Source organism: Oreochromis niloticus, linkage group LG14 (assembly GCF_001858045.2).
Source record: "Oreochromis niloticus isolate F11D_XX linkage group LG14, O_niloticus_UMD_NMBU, whole genome shotgun sequence".
Lineage (NCBI taxonomy): Eukaryota > Metazoa > Chordata > Actinopteri > Cichliformes > Cichlidae > Oreochromis > Oreochromis niloticus.
In genome coordinates this window covers 2,659,425-2,685,968 of record NC_031979.2, presented here as the reverse complement: position 1 = coordinate 2,685,968, position 26,544 = coordinate 2,659,425, and the positions used below count along the sequence as shown (strand labels likewise).

At 43.2% G+C, this 26,544-nt stretch overlaps 1 protein-coding gene across 3 annotated transcripts in view; it reads right to left on the bottom strand.

Annotated features, from left to right (window-relative positions):
• Positions 1–26,544, bottom strand: part of sgsm2 (small G protein signaling modulator 2) — a 108,853-nt gene that overhangs the window by 9,189 nt on the left and 73,120 nt on the right. For 2 of the 3 annotated variants that reach the window (XR_269803.4, XM_025898556.1), the window contains exons 4-15: positions 18,568–18,735; positions 16,740–16,807; positions 13,388–13,536; positions 13,119–13,253; positions 10,042–10,166; positions 9,152–9,219; positions 8,660–8,823; positions 7,690–7,822; positions 7,361–7,495; positions 4,227–4,401; positions 3,554–3,618; positions 2,491–2,636 (exon numbers count right to left, since the gene is read on the bottom strand). Coding sequence is in view for 2 of the 3 variants with exons in the window: in XM_025898556.1 (XP_025754341.1) it covers positions 2,491–2,636; positions 3,554–3,618; positions 4,227–4,401; positions 7,361–7,495; positions 7,690–7,822; positions 8,660–8,823; positions 9,152–9,219; positions 10,042–10,166; positions 13,119–13,253; positions 13,388–13,536; positions 16,740–16,807; positions 18,568–18,735 (1,531 nt within the window). In the remaining variant the exon portion in view is untranslated. The remainder of the gene's footprint in view (positions 1–2,490; positions 2,637–3,553; positions 3,619–4,226; positions 4,402–7,360; positions 7,496–7,689; positions 7,823–8,659; positions 8,824–9,151; positions 9,220–10,041; positions 10,167–13,118; positions 13,254–13,387; positions 13,537–16,739; positions 16,808–18,567; positions 18,736–26,544) is intronic. The other variant, XM_005474421.4, reaches the window with a different exon arrangement.

Sequence of the window (26,544 nt, the reverse complement as noted above, 5' to 3'; positions counted from 1 at the left end):
ATAGAAACTATATCAGGAAGGTAGGCAAAAAAGAGGAAAGATAATAGACAAGAAAAGGTCTGAGAGGAAGAGGAAGCGCATCAATAATGGAAGGAGTGAAAGAGTGATGGAGCTCCGTACAGGAGTAGACGTAGATTAGAGCGGAAGATAAACGACACAGATATGAATAGAGTGTAAATTAGTAATGATGACTTTGTTGGAGCTGATGAATGATTACGGTGGCTGCTTTAATAGCTGCGATGGTATCACACGGAGACTTCATTTCACTGAAACTCATTAAATTTTCATTAGAGCGAAGGAGAGAGTGGAGACAGCAGGAACAGTGCACCATCCTCCACTTTCAATTAATATGCTCCATCAGCAGGTGGAATGATATATGAGTGCAGGATGAGGAAACCGAGGCTCACAAAGTTAGAGTTCAGCTTTGGTATACTTTGTGTTAATAAAATGACTCTGTGCTTTACAAACACAACAGGTAGTAATGCTAGTTTATAGCACTGTGCAGGAAGGCGCTGCTCTCAAACTGTGCTGCATTTAACCATTTATTGTTTTAATGGTGGATACTCACACTGAGCATGGACACAGTCACACACTGGGGTCTGCAAACGTCAGCTTCAGACCGCTCTAACTGCACTACTCAGATTCAGAGCTTTCTCCTCCTCCTGGCTCTGCTCATAAGACACAGGCAGCTTCAAACTTTGTTTATCAGACATAAAGTTGGCTTAAGCAGAGCTAACATGGCAGTTGTTCACACATTTACACCGACGGGTAATCGGATTTGAACTTAAGTACAATAAGTGGAAGCCTTTTGCTTAGAAGAGCCTCACGTCTGTCCACACAGGAGTGAACGACTTTCAGAAGCTATAAAGCTGCAGTGATTAATCGCTGGTATCATTATACTTAGCCTTTTGTTCTCGTCTCAGACTTCACAGCTTCTCGACCATGTTTGGTAAAAATCTTTCAGAACAGCTTAACATTTCATTAATTTATTAAAAAAATTAAATACATTTCCAGCTGATAACAGTTTAATGACATTCAGTGCATTTGTTTGGGCTCTATTTTCAGCTGAGGATTAAGCTGCGTTTGATGCTCTAGTAGCTGTTTGGGCCAGCAGGACGATGCGGGCTGGCCCGTGTCGATGTGCGTCGTGTTCACGTCTGTTCTGGACACAAAGACACTTATATTCACTGAAAAGTGTCATTGCATACAGCTGTCATGTGTAACGGGGTGGATTCAGAAAAGATCCGAGTCAACGCTGACAGGACCGTTCATCATATTGTTCCAGCTGTTTGTATCTGTTTGTTACCTTCATAGCTTTTTAGCTTCTTATCTATTACTTGTTATTTGCACCTATGAAGTTCACTGGATGTTATTAAATAAAGCATGCTGAAACTCTGGAATATCTTACAGGGATCATGGTGTGAGGGATTATTAGGGATTTTCTTCCATCGCTCAGGAGGTCGACCGGGTCAGCGGTTGACTCCCAAACTACACCAGGCTGCATGTCTAAGTATCCTTGGGAAGGATGCTAAAGCCCATCTGGTGCATTAAACCGGGTCTGTGTGTAAACCACCATAGGGATTAGTAGGTTCTGGGTTCCACAGAGCCCAACGCTCAGATTAAACATAATCTATATTCTAGGCAAGAAGTTTCATTAATTAGTAACCTGCAAACAAGAGCAACAAAGGTTTTATGACTTCTATAGAGTTTATACAGTTACTCAGCTTGGCCTTTTTCATGCTTTATGTATCTGACTTGACGAGGAAGTACAGCCCACTGCGCCTGATGAGACACAATTTCCTTCACACCCACGGGTAATCTAGAATCACCAGTTAACCCCACTAAATGCATGTGTTTGGACTGTGGGAGGAAGCCAGAGTACCTGGGGAGAACCCACGCAGACACAAGCAAACATGCAAACTCCACACAGAAAGCCCCGGCCACATGGTGGATTCAAACCAGGACCACCTTCTTCCTGACGGGCACTTTTTAAACCAATCAAGGGGCTGATGTCAGAAATTATATGCACATGAACAGTGCACTGGACTTTTTTCTGTACTTGTCCCTGATAAATAAACTCCTAGATAAACATGAGTGCAGCTCCTCCCACGCAGTAACTCGGTTAGTTGTGTTTCTTATGCAGCACAGCAGATATTTCCTGTGCTAATCCTCCAGCATTGTTTGCTTTGCTTTGCTCCTCATTATTCTCTGAAGGAGCGTTTCTCACAGTGTGGATCAGATGACCTCACTTTCTCAAGTATTACTGTAAATACGACTCACAGAGTCGCTGCACAGCACAAAACAGCCATAACTTACAGTGTCTTTGAGTGCCGATCAATATCCATGACAAGATGATGACTTGGCAATTTGCTGTGGTGTCTGGGTTTTAAATTTGCCATTGTGTGTGAGAGGTGGGGGGTGTCAGACTGAGGGGAGGGCCGGGCAGTCTCGTTAGGTTGCAGGGCCTGCAGGATTAATGGCTGCACCCACCTTGCAGTCTTTCTGGTACTTGCTCCACACCTCTTTGCTGAGGCCCCCGGATGCCTCGCAGGGCCTGTCTGGGGGGACGATGTTGTGGTTGACCAGAGCTGACAGGTGAGTCCGCACTGTGGACAGGTGTCGACAGTATGCCAGCCCTGAAGGGCACATGTGCACAACAGTAGGGTCAGGATGAGACTACGTTTAGCTCGAATCAGTCTTTCAAACATACAGGTCCTCATTTCATCGTTTTTTCATATTTGCCACACTTACATGTTTTATATCATCAAGCTAAATTTTAACATTAGACAAAAATAACCAGAGTAAATACAAAATGCAGGTTTTTTTCATTCATTAAGGGAAAAGTTATCCAAACTGTCCTGGCCCTGTGTGAAAAACTAACTGCCATCGATCGCACTGAGGAGACTGTTGTTGTGATTCGGTGTTATAGAAATAGAAGTGAACTGATTGTGCCGCACTTAGCAGCAAGAACTACAATCATGTGTTTGCAATAACCGGCAATGAGTCGTCATCACTGTGGAGGAATTTTGTCCCACTCATCTTTTCACACGAGGCCTTAAAGGTTTGAAAACTTAATGAATCATTTAAAACTGTGACTGAAGCTTTTTGTCTAATGTAACATTTTATCAGATGATCTGAAACAAAGTAAACCCCGAAGAAAATATAGAAAAATATATAAAAGAATATGTAACCACATCAGATTCATTACATATGAGATGTAGATGGTGCATAAGGACAAGTGCAGAATTAGTTCAGGTAATTCAAAGGGTCGCACAGGTCAGCAGGTTCTCATACTGCTGCACTAAACTCAGTAAATCAGTATGTGTGACACAAGATCTAATCTAGTATTTATTACAGGTGTTATTTATGAATTAAGAGGCCTACTTCATTACATCACAAACATATTGGATATATGAAACTGTTAATTTAAGACCATCATTTAAATCAAACCAGGCCAACACTGAACATCTCAGTAAAGTCCAGGAGGAACAAATGATACGATATGAAGCTCTGGCCACAAATAAAGACGCTCGAAACAATAAAGTGTGCTTACATCCATAGAAGGCTCTGGAGACTATCTGCCGCTTCATGTTCTGGCAGAGCATCTTCAGAGGAATACTGCAGAAAACAAAAGACATCAGTTGTTATCGTCACACGGTTCCAGAAGATGGATCCATCTCATCGATCTGTACATGCCTGTGGTTTCTCAGTGCACAGTTCAGTACAATCTCTCACTGTATTACAGCTAAGAAGCCACAGTCATCTCAAGTCGCTGCTACTTTTCTCTGTGTTCAGCTGATTATTTCCACAGACGAGTAAAGCTCTGCTCATGGCCCGTTTGTCCTGCCTCATGTACACTGTGTATATCTTCAGTATGGCATCATATCAATACTAAATGAATAAAGGCTTCAAGAATATTTTTTAAAGAAGCATCTTTACTCTTGATTTTAACTCTTGTTAGTTTCTGAGCATTAGAATAAATATCAGCTACTGAAGAACGTGTGTATTGTTTTCACGTGGCTCTTAAATACAATATTTTACTATAGAATTAGAAACTTTGGTTAAATTCAGTGTTTTCTTACTTTTCGAATATCTGATTAATTTTATTTTCTCAAATTTGTACAATGAGTCCCCACGGCCGTAACTCATGTAAACTAATGCAACGCTGCAGGTAGCTTAAACAAATAACTGGCAGAGTCGTGTGCAGCTTCTGCTTTAAAGCATACGTGTGAATATCTGACGGGTCGTGTATGCAGGTACAGCCAGACGCGTAGTCAAAGGACACGTTGCTGCCAGCGGTGGAGCAGGACTGGCACAGGGACTCGTGAGTGGTGACTTCAGCCTGTTGCCACGACGACGGGCTGCCTCCAAAGCCCTGCGTGTCCATCATGTCCCCGTGGTCTAAGCCAGAGAAGGAAAACGAGAAGACAGAGAGGTTTCAGTGCTCTGAGACACTTTTCTTTTCCCCACACTCCTCTCCTACTGTGAAAGGCTAAGCCTTACATATTATGACATTAGTCCCTCAGCTCAACCATAAATACATCATCACAATATTAAGAAATGAGGAGATGGAGAGTTTTAGACTCGTGTTAAATATGAGAGCTCGAAAAACAGAGGAAACCAAAAGTGGAAGGGGATGGTTTTGGGAAGCGGGAACAGTGCCGTGGGACAAACAGGCTGAGGATGCCGGTTCAGTTCATTCAGAGAGGAGGCAAGAGAGACAGCGGAGCTCGGGACGATGCTCCAGATGAACGGGAGAGCAGAAGACAGGAGGAACTGACAGTAGAGAGGGCGGGGACGAGGCTCACGCTCAGGCCGTGCAGGATGCATAAAACCAGAACAAGACAAGAGACGTCAAAAGAAATCCTCTCGAAACAACCAAAACAAATGGACACCGGTAACAGGGCACACACAGGGGAGGGAAGAAATCAGAAAACATTAACAAATGCTCTTCACCTTAATTCTTCAGGTTGGAGCTGATGACCTGTCATGAATATGAAGCTGTGCTTTGGTCGTTCGATAACACCCCCCATAAAAAAAGTCATTTTCAGAACCGAAAAAAGCAAAAAAGCAAAGAGAAATTGTGCCGGAGCAAGACCGACATCGGCCCCTCCTTATTTACTTTGGGACTAGACGTGATCGACACTGGGTTTGGGCTCAGTAACGCAACCCCGCTCACACCAGGACTCCACGTCTCAACTACTGCGGAACCCCACAGGACCATAATGAGAGGGGTGGAGGACGGGGCGAGGGGAGGGTGGGGTGGTGGGGTTAGTGAAGAATTACAGTGAACAGCATTGCAGCGAATGACTGCACGAACAGAGAAGAAGAAACTGGAGAGGAGAGAGAAATCAAAAACAAACAGAGGAGACTGTGAGAAAGTCCATCACAGATATGCAGAAACACACAGTTGTTCTTTAAAAAAGCAAACAGGCGCAGATTCCCCATGCAAACACTGTCAAGCATGTCGCAAGGGACAAAAGAAAGAGCCAAAAGGAAACAGAGTCAAGAGTGCAAAAATAAAGAGCCATGACAGAGAAAACCCAACAGGACTCGGGCATGCTTCAACAGATAAACCCTTTTTTTACTCTAAGGAGCATCCCAGAATGCAAAGCAGCCCCTAGGGCCCGGCGAGGACACCTGGGAAAGCTTGGATCTGTGCTGAAACCTGCTGAAAGACATTTGCAGTGACTATAAAACAAGTCTGTTCATCAGATAGCGTGTTTCCTGTCTTTCGCAGGTTTGTGTAAGAAGTGGATTTATCTGTGTTACTGAGCGCTGGAAAGATGGAGAAAACAGAAAGAGTGAAAGCAGGAAGGCGGCGGGGGGAGTGTGTTATCGGCTGCTGCGGTATTAACCAGACGCGTAACGGCAGCGTGTTCTTAAAACTGGATCATAACGTCCAACTTCCAGCTAGAACAGGAACTGCTTTCACTAATACTATTTAGAAGTGAATGCTGTGGTTTGAACAGATAACCGGGGGCTGAGATGCTGCTGTCTCCGACTCTACCAAGTATCCTAAAAAAGCCCTGAGCTGCTCACTGAACGGAGGATGTGGAAGCCCCCGTGGTGCTCCCCAGAAACTGTGTTGTCATAGCAATGCAACCATTTTTTAAATGACTCTTTTATTCTCATTTTGCTTACACAAAGTCAAAAAAGGCTGTTTAACTGAAAAATCCTTCGTGTGTACCTCACCATAACACCAACAGGGCAGCCACGTCTCCTAATGAACGTTTACTGGGGAAAATGGTTTGTCCACAACGAAAATCACTGAAACTCTGTTTTGTTTCAAGATTTTTTACAATGTAGCATTTTTAAACTTTTTAACAAAAAGGTTACAAAGAAGCGCTTCAGAGCACTTGTAACATGTCACTGAGCTGTCACTCAGAGGGACGTTAGCGAGCTTTTATTGGGTTGTGTAGTGGATATGCTACCAGTGTCTAATGGATGTGTCACTACGGTCAGTCAGCTACACAAACTCTGGACCAAATAACCAACAGGCTAACTGCAAACAGGTGCACATTTTTGGAAGGTACTTTCCTTCTTTTTTCTGACCCAGTGCCCTAAAAACTCTCAGAAGCTACTAACTCGTGTGGTGCAGCTGGACACAAAGTCAATGAATGAAGAATTTAGTGTTTCTTACAAGAGCAAACAACAACAACAACAACAAAAGCCTCTTCCTTAGACGAGTCTGAAAAGTTCTGTTCATGGTTGTAATGTGGGGCTAATTTTCTGTAGGCTGGAAATGATAAGGACACCCTTCATTTTACATGATGCATATGAAATACTGATTAGTGCGCTCAACCAGAACCTCGATGGAGACAGTAGAAGACCTTTAGCTTGTGCGAGACGATGTTGCGGCTTAAAATGGAAATCATATTTAAGTCTGCAGCTTCCACTAACCAGAACTCATTATCAACACAGGACAAACAACCAAAAGATTCTTCCATCTATTTTTAATCTGTGGCGATTTTCTTTAAGAAACTCCCTCATCCACGTCTGTGGTGCACTGACGTACTCCAGCAGTATACTGCTGACTATCCGTATTCACTGGACGGGCCTACCGTGATCTCACATAAATATGTTAATGCTCTAAGCGCTGCTCGTTGGTTGTGTTTAGTTGCTAACACAACCATCCCTAGTCCATGCTTCACTGTTGGGCTCGGAGTCGGGGAGAACATACACAGGCAGACGAAGCTGGAACGGGTGGGGTTGGGAGGTGGAGGGGAGAGGGCCAGAGACAACATAATGGGAGGCAAGAAAGCGCAGGTGAAGCGGAGGTGAGGTGTCGGGGTGGGGCAGCAGGGTTTGGTGAGGGTGGGGCAGCAGGGTCGGGTAGGTGTGTTAAGGTGATAAAAACCTTTCATGACATTAGGGTCTGTGAGGTTCCGCGAGCAGATCATTGAGATCATAGCATGGAGCCTATCTTCCTCTTCCTCGTCATCATCCAGCGATGGAGCGCGGCTGCCCGTGGTGTGGTGGTAGTTTATAGTGACTGTTAGCACCGGTGGGACAACAGAGAACAAAGTTAGAAAAGCGGTGGGAAAGCGGTATTGTGGGAAAGAAACCAGGGTGCTTTACAAACACATTCATGTAGCCGTTAATCAGATTAGAGTTCGCCACAAAACAAGATTCGTTTTGGTTACGAGCAGCTACGTCTGCCTCGTGGAAGCCTGCGCTCTTACTTACTGGCTTCGTATCGATATCCAGGGTAGACGATGCGAAACACGTAGTCGGCGGCCGACTGCTCCTCGCCGTTGGCTTCCTGGTCGATAAGCCTGGCGGCACTACTCCTCTTCCTCAGTTTAGGGAATACTTTTCCCTGTAGGACAGGTTTAGCATGTGATGCAGGTCAAAGGCACAACTTAAACAGGTTTAATGGGACGCTCTTAAATTAGCTTTGTGGGATTCTCCAACACTGAGCCACTTTGGTTAAGACCTTTGGTTCAGCTGTTGTCTAAAACAGCTGTTTTAACTGACTATGCCAGCATTCTTCTGATTGGCTGGTTTTCCAAACGTGCCATCTGACTTGCAGGTGGGGTTAGGGGGGTTGTGCTCATATTATAGATATCACCTTTCACTGATGTAAAAGAGCCACGAGTAGACAGGAAAATCAAATGGAGCAGTCTAAATCCTGGGCTTCTTGCACGTTTGTCCCACTGTTCAACCCGAGCAAATACAACATGTAGTGATTTCATTTATTAAGGGATAAAAGTCCAAACCTACTCAACAGTAAAGTTCTGTCATATACTTGATTGCAGTTGATGCTGCTAAGGGTGGAGAACCAGTTATTAGGTTTGAGGGGGGACTACTTTTTGACGCAGGGCAGCTGAGTTTTTATGTCGATGGTGATGAACTTTAGTTAAATATAAAATTTTGAAATTCCTTCACAGTTTAGAGGTTTCGATTCGAGCCTCAAAATATAAGTGCTACATGTAAAAACTGTTTATTGGTCACAGCATCATCTCATCACCTGCAGAAAGTTTAAACTCTGAGTTTTTGGTCTTGTGTTCAGATTGTCTCAAAGTTAGACTGTACTCTGTACTATAACCTACAGTCTGACGGCCTTTCTGGTGTTACTTTATTCCTACACTTCAGTGTGGTTTATTTTATTTTAGTGTTTTATGATCTTCATTTGTAACCTAAATCATGCTATTACCTTTCCTTTTTGGGACCAGAGAGGCGGCTCCAACTGGCCCCGTGGTAACAGGCCCGTTTCCAGACAGGAGAGAAAGGCCAGCAGGTGACCACCAGGGGGAAAGTGCAGGGGTGGCCGCTGGATCCCATCCTGACTGACCAGAACCAGTGTCCCCCCACAGTCAGCTGGAATATATGGAAGAGACATGAACAGGCAAAGAAAAGGAACAAAGTAGATCAAATACTGTCTTTTAATAATGGACAAGACATGAACTGTGATACTGTAAAAAGAAACTGAAGGTTTGTTCATGTAAGAAATGGAAAAGGAGGAGAGGGATTCTCTGTTTATACTTTGTCATGATCAGTGATATCCAGTCTGATACAGCTACATTTGAAACACAGATTCTTCATGACATGATCTAAAGTTGACATGACAGACTGTGTGTGTGTGTGTGTGTGTGTGTGTGTGTGTGTGTGTGTGTGTGTGTAGGACTGAATTCAGCAGTGTACTCACAACGTTGGTGACAGTGGATGCATACTATCTGGCGCAGAGGAACAGTTAGTGCGTAATCCCAGTAGATACTAAAGGAGAAGGACGCGTGTTGGATTAGTAACAGAAGAGTGACGGGAGGACAACGTTCTGCTGGTGATCCACAAACAATGCATGAACCCAGGAACACACACATAGTTAGTGTATGACCCAATCATAGCAAACGCAGTCCAAAAAAAGAGAGCAGACATTATTAGGTTAAATTAATCTGTTGATAGATGATGCACATCTATATATCTATATCGACCTATCTAGTATTTCTCCCTGAAAGTAGAAAGATAATTTAGATCAGCGAGACATGAATCAGTACATTCTGTCACGAGGCTGAAAGCTTTCCTCTGAAACTGATCTCTGGACAGGTCTCACACAGAGAGCAGCATTTATCCACAGAAGGGCTGATTTACTAAAACAATTCTGTCATGTGAAGCAGAACTCTGTGTATAACCTCAGGATGGCCCCCCGGCTGTGAGAAGAAGAACACGAGACATAATTCACCAACTGATCTCGACTGATGTGTTCGTAAATGCAGGTATTTATCAAAGCCAGAGCAGAGGATCACACTCACCTGTCAGCCAATAACAACAACAGCACAACATCCTGAAATACATCCTGTGACACCTGAATGACACATTGTAGATTTGCTTCAGGTGTGTCTGTTACCACAGGTGCAGTGATGATCTGATACCGTATTAAAAATCTCGACACGACAATCCGTCTGCGATGTGTCAAACGTGTGTGTGCACACATCTGCATTTCTTTACTACATTTGTTTTTGTATCAAGCAGACTTTATCTGATGCATTCAAACTGTTCATTTCTGAGACGTTAGCTCATGTGATCATACACTCTGGCTACCTTTTCTCCAGGTCGCAGTCTCCCAGTGTGCCATTGATGAGCTGATTGGGTGTCCACTTCAGCGTGAGATTATCCCCGGCTTGATGGAGAGACAAGTAACCCCGTAAAACCTCCATGTCCTTCTTCTGCCACGTGAAACAGAGAGGAGGAAGAGATGGACCATTGTTAACACCAAGATGAATACAGCGCTTTTACCCAAACATGTGACAGGAGATGCTTTTCCTCAGCACCACTCTGCCTTATTCTGCTGTGCAGATCACAGCACTGCTGAACATGATCAGCAGTGCTGTGATGCTTTGTGGGACGCAGAGAGAAAGCATAATGTGTCTGCACTGTACACACTGATGTCGAGTGAGCATCACCAGATAATTTTTATACTGAAGACAACATAAAAACTTAATTCTGCAATTACGAGGATATTTTTGCATCAAACTTTTGTAACGTAGCTTTTTCACACAGCACTAGAAACTGCTTTGAGCTCTGTGTGCTCTATGATCCCAGCATTATTTAACACACCCTGATAATCTGGTGTTTTAGTAAGATGTGCTCATCAGCCTCTGATTCACGTTTCTGATTTATTAAAATAAGGAAACTGTTTATTGCCCAACTCTGACATTTATTCCCACAATGCCAGACTTTCTCTAGCTTTCTATTTTCTTATCGTCATCTACTCATCACACATTTCTGAATCTAATTTGTTAGAAGTGTGATGATAATGTCACATGGTCCAGGTTTAAGAATTATATTTCAGCCACATCAAAAGCCTGAATTTATCCTCGTGATCTCTGTGAAGTACTCGTGTTCTGTGCCTTCAAGTATCTCCTAGACTAACACACTGAGGTAATGTTCAGTTGTGCTTTGCTAACATATCTTCAGTCCTGTTTGCAGTTCAGTAGGTTGGAATTTCAATCATCAGAAATGCGAACGATACCAGGCTTTGTTTATGTGGGTGTTACATGTCAGAGTAACATCCACATCCCTCACATTGTAACAAGGTCGCTTCACTTGTTGTGGTTTTCATGTCATTGCCGATCAGTAGGTCACGATGAGAGAGTGCTGTTCTTGCACACCAGTGCAGCAAGTGCTGTATTCATCTGCATGTCTGTTAGCGGGGCTCGGAGAAAGGCATCGTGGGAGGCATACGTGTGCTCATTATAACATGGTCAGGGCCAAACATGCTGGAGCTGCGTGGCAACGCAGGCGGAAGCAAGACAGCTGTGATTTCAAAGATCTCACACACAAACTACTTTGCTGTACAGCACAGTTCTAATTTACTACTTATGCTTTTAGCAGCTCGGTTATGGACCCTCGGGGTTTCAACGCGAGGTTTGTTTTTTCACTTTGGGATTCTTGTGATGCTTTGAGTTTTTCTTATAACAGCTGTTTCCTGTTTGGTTTCTTTATGGTTTTAGTTTTGAAATGTAGTTTCTTCCTCCCCTCTAGCCTCGGTCTTCTTGTTTTTTGTCCCATTTATCTTGGATTCAGCTTTACCTCCCTTGATTGCATGTGTGTACGACATATTCCTCCCTCTGGCCTGTGGTTTCCCGGTGCGCTCTCTGTCAGTTAAAGGATTAGTTTGCCTTTCCTTTTTATGGATACTGACTTTCTGGACTTTGCCTAAATAAAGGTTTGCTTTTGTTTATCCTGTCAGCCTGTGGGGCCTGCATTTGGGTCCTCTCTGCCTGCATGACAAGCTGAGTGGGCGCTGAGGGCCGTCTGTGAGCGCTGCACGTACAGTGTGTAGGCTTCCAAGGATTACTGCTGCTATTCTAAAAAAGCAGCAGCTTCGGGGCCTACACAGCCCCGCAACCTTTGACAGCTACACAAAGTTTCAACCTTTATCAAAGTTTATGCCAAGATTTTTTCAGAAAGCTAAGCTCATAGCTGTCACATTATATCTCACACACACTATAGACATAGTCTAAGAGCAGAATAATATAAACTATCTGTGTTTGTACGATTTAATGTATGAAACACAGCTTTGTGTAATAAATAAAAAGCAGTGCGGGGAACTGAAACTGCGCAGCATGTCTTGAAACATTGTAACTGTAACTGTAAATGTGATTTGCAAAGAATTAAAGAGTATTTTTCATTATCATTCCTCAACTGTTACGATTGATTTCTCGTGGGACTTTTACCTCAGGAACATTAAAGTGTTACATCCTTACATTTGCGTTTTCCTTCCTCTTGCTGATATTCTTCAGGTGCATACTAATGCAATGAAATGCATCTTGTGACACAGACAGCTCGCTGTCACACGACTTGAAATACTCGTGGATCATCCAGAGCTGCTGTTTCTTTTTGATTTCTTCCGTCACTGCTTTGTTCTTTACTCAGACAACATGAGCTGAATCATCTGATTTTATATTAGAGCAGAACAGACTGACTCTAAAACTTAATGACACATACTGAAATTAGCACATCCTGTGCCATATTTATTTCTTTATCTCTTTTCACCTGTTTCATTGGCATTTTAGTCTAATTAAGCTGCTGATATATGGTTCTTACTTGTTTTCAAGGCTCCATGTGAGCGTGGAGGATAAAGTCGAGCTGTCGTGCTGTGTTAGCAGATATTATTTTTCTGATAATGTTGCAATATTTGACATAGTGTCTTCTTGTGTTGCACACTGCTGTGTGACAGAATTAGCTGTGCAACACAAAATCAGTGCTGCAGAGAAAAAGTCCATAACGTAGCAGACTTTCTCGCTCACACAGCCGGCCAATCACTGCGGGCATCAATGTTGGATGACGTGGCCGCGAGTTTGAGACGGCTGCCCTAAGTGAACACGTGTCGTAGTAATAGAAAGAAATATATCCAAACTTTCTTCTTGGATAAATCAAAAGAAAACATAACAAATCAAGTTGTTATGTTTTTTTTGATGGATGTAAAGTTTGGTCAAAGTGAGGACACACTCTCAGTGGCTTGTTTGAAAAACTGGAGGATCCAACATCAGACTGGACTGAGATGTTGACCCTTTACCAAAGTACAAGTATTGTCACTATATGTCTGGGCTGTGAGACTGTGGAGGAACTGAAACCACTCCAGAGGATGATGGGACAAAAACAGTGAGATGTACCGGTTGCACAAGGACATTATTTTTGCCATAGAGAAGGTGCGTTCTGGAGTTTTGGTGAAGAGACTCCACATACTCCCTCGCTGATGCAGCAAACCTGTCCTCTGACATGCTGCCGCTCGACTGCCTTTTGCGGATCTAGAAAAGAAACGAACAGCCAGTTTATACAACGAACGACTCCTACGAGAAAACCAATCCTACACACAGCGATGATCTATCCTTAGAACAACACCTCCACAGAACAACACCTCCGGAGGATGCCCCGTACTAACCCCCAGAGCAGGCCTGCGGCCGGCTAAGACGTCCTGGCCCCGGTGGGCCCCGTGAATACGATGGCGCTGAACCAGCTCATTGGCTGAGGGGTCTGTCCAGAAATGATCCGAAGTCTTCAGCTTTGTGTACTCCAGAGCACACGGCCCCACTGAAAAGACAGCACACACATACACAGTCTTTAAGCACACATTTGATGTTGCTCATTTCTGCATATGTGATGGAAAACCTGCAGCGTATCTACGACACGCTCCTGTGTGCACGTACATTTTCGAATTCAAATGAATGATCAAATGACACTATTAAAGAGGATTCTTCATCGCTAACAATATTGTATTCCCAAGATCTTTGTGCAGCTAAACAAGAGCAATATAAGCCTGTCCTCCTGTCCAAAGTAAATCAGGGCTGGCGTGTAGTGAGAGATGGGCTCAACCCTGCATATTTCACCAGGTCATCACAATGGTTCACTAGTAGATAAAACAGTGTGGCACAAATGTACCGTATTTTTCGGACCATAAGGCGCATTAAGCGAAACAAAGCAGTCAGATAAGTCAAACTTTATTCAACTCATTCTTTTGCTTCCTCCACTTCTGTACCATTGATTCATTAATGCTGTATTCTATCACAGCTGCTCTATTCCCATGTTGTTGCAGTATATTAATGACTAACCTCGTATTGTGGATGGATTATCTCAGTTGTTCTCCTGACTGAAGTTTGGTCCGTTTACAGCATCCTGCCATGCGATTGCATTTGTCTCTAACCATCAGGAACCCTCACGTGTTTATGCCATGCTAACATAACTGTGTTGCTAGCGATCATGTAGCACATCATTATATACCAGCTAGCCCAACTTCAGTAACCCTACAAACGTTCCTGCTAACTGCTAACTCCACTAAATTTAATCAATTCTGTTTTCATGGATGCCTGGATGTTAAACTTAATTGTTACACCTGATAAAGCAGCAACTCTGATCATTTTATGAAAATGAAAGAATTTAGACAGTTTTTAACTCTCAGTGATGCTGCAGTGTTGAGGGGTGTCCAAATTCATTCTTATTAATCTTTCTGGGTCACAAAATAAACTTTTAACATATTTTCAGGTGAGAATGTAGCTGTGTAAACTTCAAATATCTGCTCGGTTTATCAAGGTATCGCATATTTGCAAAAGTGCTTCGACGTTTTCGGAGACGTCTGTTACCCACCAGCTCGACAGCTAGCCGAGAGCTCGAGGGTCACTGAAGCCGCCGAGAACGGCACAACTCCCGGCACATCATTTTCAGATCACCGCAGACTTTCGCTACTCAGGTTAAACGTAATATATAAGTCACTTAGACAACCTAAAAATGTTATTGTTTGGCTTTTTTCAGTGTTTTATTTGTTCTTGAGTAAATCGGGTTGGCTGAGATTAAAGTTATTAGATTAGATAAAATAAAACTTTATTAATCCATCGGGTGGGTTCCTCCTTGGTTTTCACACAACTGAATAAACGTCAAACAGAAAACTGATTAAACAGAAGTGTGAGATGGTCGAGAATTTACGGCAGTGTCCTGTTATATTTTAGATAGCAAGGAGCAGACGGCCGAGTTTATTAAACTCCACCGAGACAGCGGTGACGCTAATCAGAAGGCTAGACCGTCCAATTTCACAGCCGTTTGCTTCCGGCCTACCCGACCTTCTGAGGACCCGGCCCATGTAGACCGCGAAGGCCGGGTCCTCAGGAGGATGCAGCCCATGAATTTGGACACGACTTTTGTTTGACTTTGGGACCTGAAGCGGACGGAGTTTAGGACCCAGATTGCTCCGCGAGGCTCCTGACTACGGTGGCCGTAATGCTCCAACAATCCATCAAGTGGTGCGGCTTCGTAGCTTACCAAAGTTGTACTAAAACATTTTTGACAGATTTTTGAGTGCAGTGTACCACATAACATCGGTCAGAGGTCAGTAAGCACAACCAGAATTCATACATGAGTTGCACCGGCTTATAAGGCGCACTGTTGATTTTTGAGAAAATTAAAGGATTTTAAGTGCGCCTTATAGTGCAGAAAATACAGTAAGTTTCCAAATGCACCTGTGCTGCATTCCCAAGTAAAGCCTGTGTGGCTTTACTTGTGGACAAACATTTATACCTGTGTACGCAACTTTTTTTTTGTTTTTTACATATCAGTAATCTAATAATATCAATGGTACAATAACACCGTAAGTGTAGTTTGTAAAATTAGTTTGTGATTATTTTTGAATTTTGTCTCTGAAAGCAGCTTTTACAAATATTATCATATAATGAAATAACAACAATGTATTCATATCCAATGAACGCATCAGGGAGCAGCTCGGGGTAAAACAACTTGCCCAAGGACACTTTGGTGCACAGACTGGAGCAGGCAGTGATGGAACATAGTGAAATGTCTCATTTGTTCTGTTTTAGTTCCACCGTGTGAATCTGCTTTTATTTATATTTGGAATCAGGGATGTATTTATGGATGCTGATTACAGCCATTCTGCGTGGGAGGATTTCCCACTGGTGTAGGATATGTTCTTTCTCTTCATGCTGTGAGTGGGGAGGAAACTCCCTGGTGTCTCTCTCTTTCACTAGAAACTCTGGCACAGTTGTGTTTTTGTGGACAGCATTAATAGCTCATCTTCCCACCCTGACGTGTTGGCGATCTCAGAGGACAACAAAAGGATGAAGACACAAAGGAGAAGATCTGTAAACCTCAGCATGAAGTCTGGATGCCCCCCCTTTTCCAGCTTCCTCCGACTTCCTCCCACAGTACAAAACATGCACGCTAAAAGTTAAATGTTGCCGTGGACGTGAGGCAGATTAAGTGCTTGTATAGAATAAAACATCATATAAAGTGTGATAAAAAATATGGCTTGCAGCAGTCAGAACTTTAAATGCTCAGACTAGAAAAGTGCCATATGAATGCATATACACTACATTATAAATGGTTTCAGTTCTTTCTTTCAGCACGGAGCAAATATGCAGCAGGTGTCTGGATACATTAATGTGCGTCTCTGTCCCAGCTGTTCATGACTATACTCTGCTCCGCCCCTCATCAGCGCTCATTATCTCCTCATCAGTGTCCCGAACTCCCTCTTTAGTCAGAGATGATAAAGTGTTTATTTTCTCTTCACCAGTCTGTCTCGCAGTTAACTTTGTCTAGTTTGCTCAAGTTGGCAAAGCTGTTTGCTTCCTGTTCCTGTCTGACTGCCTGCTGTCCAATTCCAAACAGTTATGAAAATGCCGTCTTGTGTATTTGTTTGCAAATTTAAATGAATATATGAACAATCACCTGCATGATCAGCTGTACATGCTTTTTTACTGGCCTCTGGTGATTAAATACATTAACATACTCACCTAGTAGGGCTGCCAAGATGGGCCCAAAGACTGAGTCATGCATCAGAGCTTCCCTCTCATAGTATTTACTGCCGTCAGAAACACAGAGAAGAAAGAAACACGTCACTGGATATGATCAGTTTGGAGGTGATGAGTGCAGGTTAAAGGTTAAAGTATGCTCTCTCAACTATCCAAGAACAGGCAAGGATTCAGCAACACTAGATGTCATGATAGAAACTCAGATGACACACCTGCCTGATTACATCACCATCCCTCACTCATATCTAGTGGCTGCATTACATCACAGATCCATCACATGGGTTAGGAAGATGTGGCTTTTGGCTGGCTCCAGTGTAAATCACCATGGTAACTCATGCTGAATAGCTACAATGTGACCTTGTGTTTGAATAACACCAAACTTCCACAGAGTGCTCCGATTGAGCAGTTTCCAGTAGTTTCTGTGGGAGTTCACCATGACTCTGTCCTCCAGGATGGCACAGACAGCGGTGAGTTCCACTTCACCCGAGGAGCGTGGCAGAGAACATGCAGCAGAAAGGATTTTGCCACAGATACAAAAGTAAAGACTACATTTAAGGATAACCATTTCAACATCAGGTTAGAGCCACCGCCTAATGCACAGGTAAAAGTACAGGGGGCGTACAGATCGCAGGATGTGGCAGGGAGCAGGTCGGAGAAAAGTATGTCAAAAGTGAACAAGGGTAACTGTTCATAGCTGCTTATACAAACCCAAGATAATATCAAACAGCATAAATGAACAAAGCACCAACAGTTTGCTCAAGTTCATCTTTAAAAGTGATCAAATACTCCAAGTGTAGGAGATCACACTGATTATCCCCTTCACTTGACTCAACAGTGTGATTGCTGTAAGTGTATAGAAGCTGCAGTGACACTTTATGCACATGATGAATGCAGCAGCACACCCAGAGGACCGAGTGAGTAGAAAAATCACTGATGAGCTCATTTCTATGTATTAGCGCTGGCCGGGTGCTTCACCGTGACGGTTAAGGTTGGACGGCTGATTCACGCGCACATTATTTCCAAGTGCTGTGATTTCTCAAAGGTTGACGATATGCCTGTGCATTAAGGATGCATCCCCGATAAAATAAATATACCCTGGCTTCAGGCATCTGTCACTACTGAGAGCTGATCCAACACCAGCGTTAAATTAAAAAGCTTTACTTCCCTCCCAATAAGGACGAGGAAGGATAATAAGTTTACGCATCAGCAGCTGTCCTATACAGCCAAACCCCCAACACTCATCGCTTCTGAAACAATATTGTTTCCCAGTATCTGTGATGTTAGGCCCAGTGAAACCTGTAAACACAGTGAGAAGAGCACTGAGGTCTGCAGGCTTCACAATAAAGGCCAGAATAAAGGTTTACTAAGGTTGCTGTTTGATGCTCTTTACTTCTGAGGGGCTTCTGAAGCCTTGACATTCACCGTGGGCGTCTTACATCAGATTAGATCACCTCCGCTGCAGCTGTCTGAACACAATGCTGACTTTACAATATTTGCCCAGCTTTTAACAGGAACTATACAACAGCAAAACCGCACAAGTCTTGTTTAGGGTTGTCTGCATCTAATAACCGTTGCCATGTTTGTGAACCCCATCAGTGCACTTCATGTCTGAAGCTTTGATCAGTGAATTGCAGTGTGTGGACAGCTTGTCGAAACACACAGTGGTTGTTAGCCAGACAGAACGCAGAACAAAGCAAACACAGGAGAAGAACGGGGCGCATAAATAGATCATTCATTCAGGTACAACAAAGCCTAGAGTAGATTGCTGTGAGTCATCACAGTGCAACACCAGACAATAAAACAAACTCACCTGCAGTTGTCCACAATGTACTGCACAATCTTGTCCAGAACTTTCTCGAAGAGAGCCGTGCGGACCCAGATGTGTTTGATGGCCTGGGCGGAGAGGGGCTGAGGGGGCCGGCTGGTGGTGGAAGAGCCTTGTCTCCTCAGGGGTTCGTGGCCCACGCTCTGGGTTCTCCTGCACAACAAAGCACCAGTTACTCTAATTAACAAGCCTGCAGGAGCGCTCGTGACACACAGGATTTCTAAGGCTGATGCTGACCTACACTTATATAAATTTCAACCTGCAAAAAAACCTCAACTTTATCAGTTACAGATAAAGAATAAATAAACATCATGGATAAGGATAAAAGACACGTTACAATGTTACAATGAGTCTATGTGGGATTTGAAAAATGGGCAAAACAGTTACATTTTTACTCTTCTCTGCCTTCAAACGGCTCTGCAGAAGACACTTTATATAAGAATCTAAATACACAATGACTAACTTACTGTATCTGTTTCAACACCTCTCAACATCTCCCCAACCTTTGAGAGCATTTGCCCTCTCCCCAACCGGTCGCAGCAGATGGCCCTGCCCCTCCCTGAGCCTGGTTCTGCCGGAGGTTTCTTCCTGTTAAAAGGGAGTTTTTCCTTCCTACTGTCGCCAAAGTGCTTGCTCATAGGGGGTCATATGATTGTTGGGTTTTTCTCAGTATTTATTATTGTAGGGTCTACCTTACGATATAAAGCGCCTTGAGGCGACTGTTGTTGTGATTTGGCGCTGTATAAATAAAACTGAATTGAATAGCTGTAAATCTTAAATGCACAAGCATGACCAGAGTGTCTAAGCTGGACATTCTGACTATGTTTGTGTGGTTGGACCATTCTTTTACATTTACCTGACAAATATTATGACTATCGATTTTCTGTTTTTCATGATTAAATAATCATACAAAGAACTGGTGTGGAGCATGAAACACAGGGTACAGCTCATGCTCAGCTGCACTACCTTTGACCAGTTATTTTTTTCCTGCCCCTTTAAAACCATTTAATATTTGATAATTACAATAAAAAAAACCTTTTTTTTCCCTGACAAACATTATTGGATGTATGTAGATATTGCTTCAAGGCCTCATAAAGTATCTAAAAATGTAATTTATAATGTACAGTAACACATGCAAACAAGGAATGAATTTGTTTTATAAGCTGTGCGAAGGCTGAGCGAAAATTGCACCTATGACCATGAGGAGGCAGCATTTAACAGCATAATAGGGCGTCACTTACTATAGTCCATTATAACTTATTAATATTTATAATAGCTAAACACCGGCTGCTTTATTACTAAATCTGTTCAACGTCAAGCAAAATGTGTCCTTTTATTCTGGACCTGAGCTGTGAGAAGCATTCATGAATCTGGATACAGATGACTAGCGTCAGGCTGAGAGACGAGCACTTTCATCCCAGACTGAGTTTGATCTTCAGTGTTTCAACAGCAATCAAACAAAGCCACACACACACACACACACACACACACACACACACACACACACACACTTCTACAAGCTAATGAGGATGTGTTTGTGTGTCTGTGCTGAATGTGGCTCGGCTGCCACAGTCACGATGATAGCAATCCCCCAGTGAGTGTGTGTATTTGTGTATGTGTGTGTATGTGTGTACGTGGGACCGAGAGAATAGCGTTCTTCTTTCAGCTGCTCCCTTCGGGGCTCGCCACAGAGGATCATTTGCCTCACTCTATCGTTAGCATCCTCGTCTGTCACACCAGACGTCTGCTTCACTACATCCATGAATCTTCTCTCAGCTACCTCTTTTCCTCCTGCCTGGCATCCTTTGTCCAGTATTTCCAGTGTCCTTCCTCTGTACATCTCCAAACCATCTCCACCTTGTCTCTCTAACTTTGTCTCCAAACTGCCTAACTCGAGCTGTCTCTGTAATGTGCTCATTTATAATCCTGTCCATCCGGGTCACTGGCAGGGTGGCTGTAGCGCAGTAGTTTGATCCCAGTCTGCATGCCAAATATCCTTGGGCAAGGTATGAACTTCAAGTTGCTCCCCGATGCATCCATCAGAGTATGAATGTTAGATAGAAAGCAGAAAGTGCTTGTGTGTATGGGTGAATGAGGCAAGTTGTATAGAGTGCTTTAAATGCTCACAGAGTAGAAAACCACTGTACAAGAAGCAGACTCCAAACCGTAACATCTGCCACCTCCAGATCCACCTTCTGCCTTATTCCCAGTACTACTGTCTCTAAACCTTCCCTTTCACTCTTTCTGCTTTCCTTCTGTCACAAATCCTCCCTGACACTCATCTCCAGCCACTCCACCCTGCCTACACACTCTTCTTCATCTCGCTTGTGCACTTTGGATTCTGTCCAGTCCAAACTGGGACCTGGTTTCATAGTAGAGGCACCTGAAAGCCGAAGCCTCTGCTATGATATTCAAGACTTTGTATGTGAGGAGAAGGATTTTAAATGTGATTCTGGGTTTAATGGGGAGCCAGTGCTCTCTGTTTCTAGCACCTCAGTGCTCGAATGCAGCTTCTGTTTAAGCTAAAGGAGTTTTTAGAGCTACCAGATTATAGTGAATCATAGTCGTCCAGCCTAGAAGTAATAAATGCATGAGCTAGCTTTACTCTGAGACTGACATGAATAATTTTTGTGATATTGTGCAAATAAATGAAAGTAGTCCTACATGTCTGTTTAATATGTGCACTGAAGGACATATCCTGGTCAAAAATGTCTCGAAGGTTCCCCACAGTGTTACTGGGATCCAGAGTAAGGATCTGCTTAGACACAGTGTTTCTAGGTTTTTTGGATAATATTGTTTGAATGAGTAGAATTTTTCAAAACTGAAAACAGGGCCAAACATTTGGTAATTCTGTCTTAATCCTGAAAGTTTACACCTGTAGTAAAAGAGGTTAATGTGGAGCACGCTCGGGGTGGGAGTGATAGCCGCCCAATAAAAGATGCCTTGGTTTGTTTTTTGTTTTTTTTTACCCTGGGCAGTGTGCAGTTTCATGTTTTACAAGTACAGCTATTAATACAGAGTTTGCTCACTTCCACAGAAATGAACAATCTCTAACTCTTATGGTAGCTTCCTTTTAATTGGAGAGAAGCAACAATCTAGAAAAAACACAGTGATCACTGTCGGCTTCTCTCGGTTTTTATTACCGCTAATCATTTTAAAGCTCAGTTTTTAAACCCTTACGATGTAACTACAGCCCAGCCCATGCAGCAGTATATTAATGACTAATGATGGATTATCTCAGTGGTTCTCCTGACTGACCTTTGGTCCGTTTACAGCATCCTGACATGCGATTGCATTTGCCCCTAACCATCGGGAACCCTCACGTTAACTTTTATCGAGTGGAAAAAGAACTCCATTCGTAAGCATTCGTCCTCCAGCTTTACTGTTTATGTTATGCTAACATAACTTTGTTGCGCTAGCGATAACGTAGCACATCATCATTATATACCAGCTAGCCCAACTTCAGTAACCCTACAAATGTCACAGCTTTTTACTTTCCTGTCTTCATTTATGTCAGAAGTGATAGCAGAGCTGTACGTTTTAATTTCTTTCATAAATCTCTCAGTCAGAACCTGGTATATTATATTTAGATGGAAGCTAGCGAGCTAACTCCCTGCTAACTTCTAACTCTGTTAAATATCATAAATTCAGTTTTTATGGATGCCTGGATGTTAAACTTAATTGTTACACCTGGTAGAGCAGCAGCGCTGATCATTTTATTACAGATGAAAGAATTTAGACAGTTTTTCAACTCTCAGTAATGCTGCAGTGATCGTGTGACTTAGGGACTGGCAGTGGAGCCCAGACATGGCTAATGACGTCAGACTTAAAGACCGGATAGGACTGAGATCTGGACTGATGACCTTAATGTTCATACTTTGGCAGCACGTTTTGGTTAAGTATTATTCCCATTCATGGCCTGGCTTCAGGTTTCTGGCAGAGGGAAGGAAGTTCTTGTCCAAGATTTGACAGAATATGGCCCCATCCATTGGCCTCATAATGCAGTGAAGTCATCCTGTTTCCGTAGCAGATGCACACAGGAGCTTAAGTTAATTCCAAAGAGTTAGGTTTTGGTTCCATCTAACCACAGCACTTTCCTTCAAGCCTTCTCTGAGTCGATGAGATGTTCACTGGCTAACTTCAGACATGTTCTTGATGCTCTCAGATCATTAACAAGCTCCTCACGTGTAGTTTTGGGTTGATCCACCACCTTTCTCATCATCATCCTCACAGCAACCATCAGGCTGACTCATAGTTATGCACTGGTCAGTGAAATCTTACACATACTATTAATGTGAGGTAGCAATTAGTAGCAACTTTTTACTCCACCTTCTTGTCTAAAGATATACATTTTGGCTCCGCAAAAATCCTGCTGGTTGCAGTCAAAATACCAAACTCGAGAATGAAAACCATGCGTGACAAACCATGTCTATGTTTATCCAAAGACTAACGGTGTTGCTGACTGAATGCGAGTATAACATTACCCCACTGTGCATGCATTATTCATAAGCCATCAGGCTATTATGCATTTAATGTGGATGTGTTGCCTCAAAGCATCTTCTCTCATAAGTGTAATCTATTTGTAGTTTCAGGAGGTTTGATTTACTGTGTAAATATCCTTTCTGAAAACATGCTGCCCACACAGTGCGGTCTCTCCTCCTTCGTCTCTAGTCTTTACACATTCTAAAATGTCAACAAATAACTGATTTGATTACAGTGATCACAAACGGCTGCATTTGGACAAACGCGTGTGAAAAGAAACCTCGTGGGCTGGTTTAGAAGCCTCTGGATTCGCATGATCCAAATTTGGGGCTTGATGACGTGATGTGTTCAAATGACATTTTCTAAGGTTCAAGCAGCTGTGATGACAGATGTAGAGTTTGAGATACTTAAAGTACATCATGATGCATTGGAGACTGTGTGCATCTGTGTGTGTGTGTGTGTGTGTGTGTGTGTGTGTGTTAAAGGATTTTCAAGGTCTTTTAAGAATGCTTAAATGTAAGGTGCTTTAGGTCAGGGAGGGTAAAATTCTGGAAATACACAGAGAGAAGAGATACCACAAATCTGACAAAGCAGTCCACATTTTTTTATCTGTAGAAAAATATTTTTATTAGCCTAATACTGACATACAGAACAAGTTAACAGTAGCACTCACCTGTTTCCTTACCAAAAAACTGCTAATCATGGAGCTGTTATATGATCTGAAAGGAAGCTCGTCTGAAACTTAATTTGGAAGTAAAACATGCGTGTTGTGTGACCATGAAATGTTGGTAAGTGAATATGTAAAGAGCATGAATGTCGTACAAGAACTGGAAGCTGGCCTCAAAGATGGTGCCAACTTATCTGAACAGAAAAACTTTTCCTGGCACACGAGAGAGAGAAATTTGAAGCTTCTGAGTACTTTCACTTTGTGTGGCCAACTTAGCCTGTACATCACTGTTCCCATTCACACACTGCAACCTGGCTCATCTTACTGATAATTCAAGAGATTTCTGACCATACATCTGTCCACCTATCTTCATACTGTTCATCTGATCTGCTTCAGACTTTGATTTATTATGTTTTTTTGTATCCCTGTGGTGACTTCCATTTCATGTGTAGGATAAAAGCTACAAATAAAGAGAGACATCATAGTTTGTCTCTCCTTCTCCTTCTCTACATTCACTAACATTACTGTATTCCTAAATCACTCATTCTAGATTTTAACCATCAAAACCCTTAATCGTTAATCCAAAACTAAACAGGCTGTGAAAAAGTAGGACTCACAGCCACCATTTCAACAGACTCAATCACACACACACACACACACACACACACACACACACACACACACACACACACACATTCAGTGAGTGTATCCATTCAGCTGTCTAGTTTTCATAACACAAACTTTATGGCTGCGTGCATGTGATGTGTTTAGGAGAGTCTATAATAACATGGCTTACACTCTAACCCAACAGGCACTCGATTAGCCGACTTAGAATTCAGATAGTTCCCAAGCATCTTTGAACCAAGCAGTGACTGCTGAAGCTGAAAAATGGAGTCAGGGGAGTAGTTCCAAAAACTGCAGAATCCCATGAAATGAACATTTCCAATAACATTATTAAAAAGCATGTTTACACCCTGGTTCAGAATCTGCTTTGGACATCTCTTTTCATCTGTTACTGCACTAATGACTGCATGTGTGAGCTGCACCCGTAGAGTTTATGAATGGTAACAAAGCTGATAGCTTATCACAGTAGTGACAGAAGGATGGTTATAAAACAATAAATCATAAAGAGAAAGTATCGAGGCAGGCTGTCCACTGTAGTCTGTGACACACAGAAGTCTTTAGTCCAATGTTGATCTCTGCTCATATTCTTTCTCTGGCCTCTCGTTTCCCATCATGCTCAGCGATTCTTTCACCGCCAGTGGCCCAAACCATGTTGCCATGGCAAACAGGGTAAATGAGAGATGGAGCCCTGAGGTAGGATGACAGAGAGCATTGTCTGGGAGTGTGTGTGTGTGTGTGTTCGTTCTGACTGTGCTTGACTGGACGTATGGATTCTGGCACAGGGATGTGATTTGTGCAAACCACATTTACACACAACAATAGGCTTTAATGTTGTGTGCAGTCTCTCGGGGGGAAAAGGCCGACCAGATGTGACAGATGAATGAGAGACGCTACGCTGATATGAAGACGGAGCGCTGAGCACCCAGTGTACCCAAACACATTTAGCTCAGCTTTACATCAAATAACGCAGCCATGTTGCAATGATGTTGTGGTTCACATTCTGCCTGCACATAGTTTATGCAGATATGGAGGTGTGTGTGTGTGTGTGTGTGTGTCCATGTGGTAGCCATGTGGCACAATTAATGACCAAGCAAACAGCTCAGCTAGTACTTCAGCGCCTGTAGATGAAGCAGTTTATCATAGTCTGTATCTGCAGGCACACATGCAGAAAGATGCAAGTAATCCTCACACACACATGCACACCTCAATACAGACCTGAGGCTTATCACGGTGTGCACACAGACCGTTCATCCTTAGCAAACACTCAACTGAGCTGATATTGTGTCTGCTGGTGACAGACACTGGAGATATATCTCCAGTTGTGTGTTTTACAAAAACTGGAAGGCATTTGGACGTCCTCGTGGACCTTCGTGCTTTTGATGACGAATTTTATGGCACTAGAACCCAACCGGGCCCATTATGAAGATAATGAAACTTTAAAACATAAATATGGACTAACAATAATGCAACAGTAGCCTTTGAAGTGAAAACACCTAATTTAACGAGTTTAATCAATAAGCCCAGAATCGATGGAATCAGGCAGATGTTAATAATTTAAAATGCTAATGCACATCTTTTAATAATCTCACCATTAAAAAAAACTACAAGCAAATTCTTCTGTCTACCATTATGACTTAAATATGTTAATATGCACAAACTAGCTCATACACAGTATCACCCAGCGAACAAAAGTCAAAGTACAGAGCACCTGCAAAAAGGTGGTAAAAACCTCCCCGTCAGCTAAAGAGGCCCCAAGTTCCACCAATGCACCGAAGATCCCCGGGCTTGGGCAGGGCCCCAGCACATGCACCAACCCAAAACCCCAGCAATGTGCCAACCACGGCCCAAACCCCCCAGGCCCAGCCAGAACCCCAGCTCGAAGGCGTAGTGCCCCCACAATCTCAAGTCTCCGAGCCCACCCTGGACTCGCCCAGGAGCAGAGCGGTGACCAGGCCTGTAATCCCCCGAGGAGCGGCACACGGAGCCGCCAGAAAAACACCAACCAAAAGACACCAAAACCCCATTCAGGTCAGAACCACAGCCCCTGCACAGAACCCCCCAAGAAACCCACTCCTAGGCAACCGCCAGACCCCCAAGCCCATACGCCCCCTAACCCCACTAGGTGATGGAGCCAATCAAAGGAACCCAGAGAGATTGATCTGATGTGGCGGCAGAGGCTGTCTCAAGAC